Source organism: Typha angustifolia, chromosome 11 (genome assembly GCF_048772165.1).
Source record: "Typha angustifolia cultivar Huaian chromosome 11, ASM4877216v1, whole genome shotgun sequence".
Taxonomy (NCBI): Eukaryota; Viridiplantae; Streptophyta; class Magnoliopsida; order Poales; family Typhaceae; genus Typha; species Typha angustifolia.
In genome coordinates this window covers 8,641,629-8,648,594 of record NC_133249.1, presented here as the reverse complement: position 1 = coordinate 8,648,594, position 6,966 = coordinate 8,641,629, and the positions used below count along the sequence as shown (strand labels likewise).

Sequence of the window (6,966 nt, the reverse complement as noted above, 5' to 3'; positions counted from 1 at the left end):
AAAGATTTTTGAGTATTTAAAGGCTAATGACCTTATAAACATGATGTTCAAACTAGAATTGTGAATTGTGTAGTAGTCGCTTTGCTAAAAGCTAATACAGATAAGCTCGCCTATTTAACCTAGCTTGGCCTGACCTCTCTCGGGCTGGTGGGTGGCAACAGGCTTGACCATTCTAGCTCGACCCGAACCCGTTCTAGCTCGACTCTCTATTTAACAAGCTGCGAACAAAGTGCCTAGCCCACCTGATGATCACCTCTAACTAATTGGCATGATCGACTATATGAGTACAAGGATCGATGTTAGGGATCAGTCACCATGAGGACGAGACATTAGAAGCATGGTATATTGTTATAATCCAACCACAAGTCAAGTCCGTTTGGTCGAGTTGAGTTGAGTCGAGTTGAGTTAGTAATTTTATTTATGGCTTTTAATTTCAAATTAAAGCAGATATAAGCCTAATGGGGTGAATTCGATCCGACTCGCTATGACTTTACTCCTATAAATAGGAGCAGAGATCATAGGTTATTATTATGTTTGGAAGGGATATTGAATTTAGTTATTTTATTATTTCATTGTTATCTTATCATAGCCATTAGATTGTCTTACTTTCCTAGGAGTAGATGTTAACCCTAAAATCATTCCAAGCTTCAAAACCCTAGCCACCACCTCCACTCACAATCCACTCACTCTTATGGTCGACCTCCACCTATCCACGATAGTCCGCCACTCTCCAACAACAGCTACAACGTTGAATAATCCATTTTAGCCCAATTCTAACCTTCCCTCACCCTTTTGACCATAACTTCTTGCTCAAGTCTCCAAATTCACTTAAACTAAAGCTAAAAGAACCCCAACATGCCATCATATATTAAAATTTCATAATTTCCCTATGAGCGAATCATTCCAGATCTGGTCCATAGAAAATCTAGCTCAGTTGTATGTATTAGAGAAATTATTATATATAACTGCCACTAAAAATAATTTCCATAAATATAGAAGGATGCAATAAACATTTTATGGGCATGATATGAGGCAACTCTTGATCTAGCCTAGTATATCCGTAAATGTTTTATCAATTTCAACCAATCGAACAAACAAATCATAATTGCTTTATTCATTTGATATTATAGTGCTTGCAAAGCTATTCCAGAACCATTATTGACATATATAATATTTTCCAAATCTCTCACCCTCAAATAATTTATTTCTCACACTTTCACTCATCAAGATCACAACAATTGAACTCGCACACCACATATGGGGATCAAGTATTTGGTACACATTTTCTTCTCACAACGTGGGATATGAGGCCAGCATTGCAATTCCACACAACCCTTCAGGTGCAGCTATGTCCTTCTGCATCAAAATATAACCGTTGTCGCCCCATCCTTTGCCCCATGAGTTCTTCACTATCCAATACTTTGTTCGTTCGCTATCTATCCCATAACCAACAACTGTAACTCCATGATTTAGACTAGTCCCACAACTACCTTTGAAGACACCAGAATGATAGAATTGGAAATCAGAACCACCAGCATCTATTCCAACTGACACTGGTTGTCTTGCAACAGCTCTCATGAGTGCCGGTTCACTATTGCGAGGCACCTTTTGATAGCGTCTAATGGTCGCTACGTGATTCAACAATAGGTTCCTCACGTTGCAATTGCTTTGATATCCTTGATATGGATAGTTTGATTCAGAATCGATACCTCTGTTTAGTATGACGAACTTGAATGCATTGTCCATTAAGCCACCATCACATCCAGAATCAAAGAAGTCGCAATCCACTAGTTCTTGCTCTGACAAAGAGATTAGATTTCCTCTCCTGATTTTAAATATTCCTTCAATTGCTGCTACTGCAGAAAATGCCCAACAAGATCCTATATGTATTTTATAGAAAAGCAACATTTAGAATTAGCACAAGATATAGAATCAAATACTAATTAACCAATAAACTTTCTTGTATGGCATGCATGATTTAATTTACAAGAAGGTCAACAAAGTTAAAACGTTATATATATAATAACAGATATATCTGAGACTACTGTATAGTTTTTAACTAAGAGGAGGAAATGCACTGAGTAACTAGTGCACGTTGAAGGAAAAGAATTAACAATGAATGATATTTCTCAAATAAAAAGGAAGAAAATGATGAATTGAGGAACATTTCTGAAACAAGAAAGGAACAGAGAATTTGTAATGAGTAAGGATCAGCTCATAAGAAACCAGCAGTACATATTCGAGGGTAAACCAAATTTATATATAAATCAGTTTGTCAGCTCTGAAGTACTGGGGGAATAAAAATAAAAGAAAAGAAATTGTTCGGCAGATTGCCTTACCACATGATCCTTGGTTCTTAACTTCAGTCACTGCACCTCTGAGCCTCCAATCTACCCTAGGTGGTGCAGAAAAGTTTGCGTACATAAAGGACGTCGATTGCCTGGAAGCATTTGTGACCTTTAGTCCGCCATGAGTGACCATGAATTCCTCATTGGTTAAGTCCGCAAACTGGTTTACAGTAAGATTGTAGCTCTGTCCAGGTTTATTATTTGAGGACTCTATGTATTCAACATTCCTCTTAAACACCTGGAAACGACGTTGCTTCTCCTCCGCATTAGTGTAGACTCGCTTATATTGAGCCATCCATTGCTCATGCCTCGCCTTCATGGCATCGTCATAGCTGCCATCGGAGACTACTGGACCTACAAATAACGTGCAAATAACAAGGAAAAGAGAAAAGAAATAGAGCCAAGAAGCCATGATCGATGCTCCAACTGTATTAAGAGTAGAAGGATTATTTCTTTTTTGGCGATATTGAACTCGTTAGGATAAGGTACGTTTATATAGTGCTTGGAGGATAGACTTGATCAATATTTAATTTGCGATATGCATTCTGTCAGCCAATATATAGCCCGGTCTTCTATGTAGCTGGGCAGCAATTTATACGTAAAGATGCTTGCAATGAAATAAATTACTCAGGCTTTGAAATATTAAATATGCTAAAATTTCAATCCCGTTTAATTCCTTCTAATCCATTCCCAAGAAACTCCCTCTTTCAGTTAGATTTACATCCACTCGGTCCACACCTACGTCACCAAGCTAGCTATATGAAGTAGCACCAGCCACCAGGTCATATATGATTAGAAAACGTTGCCACATAGATCTTAAAAGAATTAGCAAATTAAGCAAAACGCGGTTATTTTCAGATATTAAACAACACATACATACATAATATCACTGTCGTTATATATACTTGCAAAGGCAAGACATATATAATGTCTTCAATGCTGTACGCGCAGTTGTGTACATAATAGCATAATGAAAACGTTTACGTCGTACCTTCTTTGCTTCACGCAAAAAATAAAAGAAAATTCAACTTTGACCCTATAAACTATTGAATAGCGACCTGAGCTTTTCTTTTTTGGGCGCATAAACCCTCAAACTATTTCAAATTTCTCTTTCGTCGCATTTTCCATTCATCAGCTATCATGTAATTTTATGCCCTTTTTTTTAACGGTATAAAGAAAGAGAAATATTATTAAACCCTTTATACACTGTACTCAAAAGGGCATTTTTGTGTTTTAACCTTTTTTATTAATGATAATACACCCGCCACTAAATACACACTCATGTTAATAAAACTCACGTAGTTTCCACATAACCTATTAGTCAATATTACTACACAATGTACAAGAGAAAAATACGACAATTTCATAAGTAATATAAGCAGAATGAAGCCCAAAATATCTCAAGCACAACAAGCCTCGAAATAAATTTCCATACACCTCAAAAATAAATGGCCGCATAGTGATTACAATTTATTTAACTTATTTTATAATAATAAGATAAATAAAAGAACTAAAAGTAATCCATGCTAACTCCTATGTGAAATCGGGATCATCTGCTAACCTAAAAATATTTCCACCAAAAGGCGGTGAGTATAAAGCCATGAAAGTTTTCACCTCTACATCCTAAAAGCCATAATTATTAGAACCGGACCGAACTAGGTGGTCGGACTAGTGAACCAATGAATCGACCACCAAATCGGTTCGGTTTTGTTATTAGGCCGGATAAGTAATCTATCTAGTAGAAACTAATTAACCCGATGGTTGAGCTAGTGGCCCGTGCAACTTGGCTGATTTTTGGCAAAGAGATCTAGTCAACTATTTTTGCAAAGTTAGATAATTATCTTTAATATTTAATTATTCTTTTCTATATCATAATGGTATTTTAGTCCTAAAATTTTAAAAATATTTAGTTTATAACATATTTGGTGTTTTGAAATTAGGTTTCTTGCAGATATACCCTTAAAAAGTTCTTTATTTGCTTGTATGTCTATCTAAAGTTTATATTTACATGTATATCTCTCGAAATATAAAATTTGGAAAGAAATCTTTTAAAATCTTTATTTTTTGCATGAATACCACTTGGAGTAACTAACATTAAAATTTGAATCATTTACAATGTAAAAAGATAAAAATATCCTTATTTTTGTTTTCAAGTATTTCTCTCACTGCCCTATCTGCTCTCCTATTGGCTTCTTCTATAGTTGTTGTCTCCGCCTTCTGTCATCGGCAACCCTCCCTGTTGTTGTCGCTTCCTCTTTCCGCCATCTCCTCGTGTTGTCGCCTTTCCTTATCCTTGGTTCCTGTTTCTATCATCGTTGTTGTCCACGTTTGGTATTGCTCTTCCCCCATCGCAACAACGTAATTTATAGTCTTCTATAGATTAGTGGGATCTTATAGTGTTATTTCTTTCAATTTTATAAGAAATTTCATATTATTTTTTGGGAACTTTGCCATAAAACTTACAATGTAACAACCTATTCTCACTCTAATAATTGTTTGTCCACCTATTCACTGTTTACATGTTTGTGATTTGATGAGGAGTTTGAAAACTCATATTGGCAATTTTTTCTATGTACATCCACCCATAATGTACCATTTTAACCGTATCAATTTTAAATTTTGTTTAGACAAGTCCGTTTGAAAGACCGAACTCTATTATTTAATTCCTTACTTCCATTACTTATATTGAAAAAACTAAACACTTACTAGACAAAGAACACTACTAACAGAACCATTTACGAATTAAAAGATTCGAATGAAACACTCACAAACAACTCAAATTTGTCATGGAAAATCCTTTCCATCTAACGGTGATAAAACCACGTACCCCACCCCTTTTATGAGGTAAAACCAACTACTATGAATTTAGCGATTACAAGAATACTTACAAATCGATTGCTATTACCTACAATTGTTATGATAGTGTTTTGCTTGACTTCCCTCAATACACGTCTCTTATGCTTGGTCCCTAACCTTGTTGACTCTACAAGTCGTAGCTTAGCCTCGGTGACCATTAAGGCAATCTCAAGTATCTTCTTCAATCTTGGACAAATTGAGCATGACATGACTCCAATACCTTCAAGCTTCTAGCATCTTTAAGAGCATCTCTTCTCTCAAGTGTAGCTCAATGTAACCTTCAGATGTGCTCCTCACATTATCAAGTTGCCCTTTTATATAACTAGAAATATAGCCTCCAAAAATACCTATTTTGGACCAATGAGACTGAACTTAACAAAATAGCTTAAACCAAATCTAAAGCATTCAAACAGGGTGAAGTTCCACATTACATTCCAAAACACATTCGTACGGGTTTCCAAAAAAAAATCTTGTTTGAATGTCTTTCCCACATTGGATAGCCACTTGCTCTCAACTGATACAATCTCCCTTTGGGATAAGGTTTGATCTATCCCGTTTTCAGATCTGGATAAGATATAGCATGAAACTTTGAAAAAAGATTTTGGAAGTTGTAACTATTGAATCAACGTAAAATTTTGATATGTTGTAGCCCTGGAAAAGAGCTTACCAACAAATCTAGTTTGAGGAAAATCGGACGGTAAGATCTTGAGATATCATCTGAGAAGTAGTCAAACATCAAGGAGTCCATCTATGGATCCGTGGATGGAGGCACGAGATCCTATGTGAAGATGCATGGTGGTAGACCGACGGTAATGAGGTGGCATCGATGAGTAAGTGGTGGTGGAAGGATTATGGATGATGGAAGGGGTTAGGGCAAGGTAATAGAGACTTGAAGAAGGGGGAGGAGTGGGCTGCCTTTAAGGGACTAGGGTGAGTGGCTAATCAAGGGAGGCTAGAAGAGGCGGAAGTGGGGAATGAGAGAACGAAAGAGAAGAAGAAGAAGGAGATTAGGTAAAACTCAATTCAATAATGACTCATTGGTTGCCATCTCCACCTTTAGAGGCTAACCAAATAATTCAAAAATGACAATTATTAACCCTAGAAACAGTGAATTTTTGCCGAGGGTTTCGAATGCATTCGAACGCACTAAAAGCGTTCTTTGTCGATGCGAACCTAATGTAGGCGTTTGAATGCTCGCGTTTGAACGTGCCCGATCATGTCCGAATGTATATTTTGCATTCTCTATTTTTGCGAACCTGATAAAGGTGTTCGCAAGCGCGTGTATTCGAACGCGACCTAGATAAAACTTATTTTTCAATGAAATAAACATGAAAATAAGAATAAAAGACACCTCTAAAGTGTATTCATTCTTGAGATGACATCGGTGAAGTCCGAATCGTAAATCCACCACGCTTGCGCAACTTTGTCCTCAAGGCATGCAATTGGAGAAGCGATCAATGAATTTTGACTCGAGCTCCTTGATGGGTTCTTGTACCAAAAGGTTGGCTATGAAATAATTCCTTAAGATCTGAATTTATTGTAGGAAGCAGTCTGCGCAACCGTGAGAAAATATTCATCAATTAGTCTCCTATAGTCAGAAAATTACGAAACTAAGTGGATTAGAATTTTAATTTCTTGATCTACAAATTTTGTATTTATGCCCTTCACAGATTTGAACTGAAACTGGGACGAAAACATGGAATTAAGTGGGTGATGGTGGTGGTGACGGGTGGAGGGGATGTTAGGGTTATGGATGGGTATG

General features: G+C 36.7%; 1 protein-coding gene across 1 annotated transcript; it reads right to left on the bottom strand.

The window, feature by feature from the left end:
* Positions 1-1,113: 1,113 nt before the first annotated feature.
* LOC140770955 (senescence-specific cysteine protease SAG39-like) lies at positions 1,114-2,938 on the bottom strand. The gene is made up of 2 exons (XM_073112294.1): positions 2,340-2,938; positions 1,114-1,880 (listed from the first exon to the last, which is right to left on the bottom strand). The coding sequence occupies exons 1-2, from the start codon at positions 2,758-2,760 to the stop codon at positions 1,291-1,293; spliced, it is 1,011 nt and encodes a 336-aa protein (XP_072968395.1). The 5' UTR covers positions 2,761-2,938; the 3' UTR covers positions 1,114-1,290.
* Positions 2,939-6,966: the final 4,028 nt, after the last annotated feature.

Coding starts and splice junctions, on each gene's coding strand:
- LOC140770955 (XM_073112294.1), bottom strand. CDS start 2,760: ATGGCTTCTTGGCTCTATTTCTTTTCTCTTTTCCTTGTTATTTGCACG. Junction 1,881..2,339: donor TAAGAACCAAGGATCATGTG/GTAAGGCAATCT, acceptor AAATACATATAG/GATCTTGTTGGGCATTTTCT.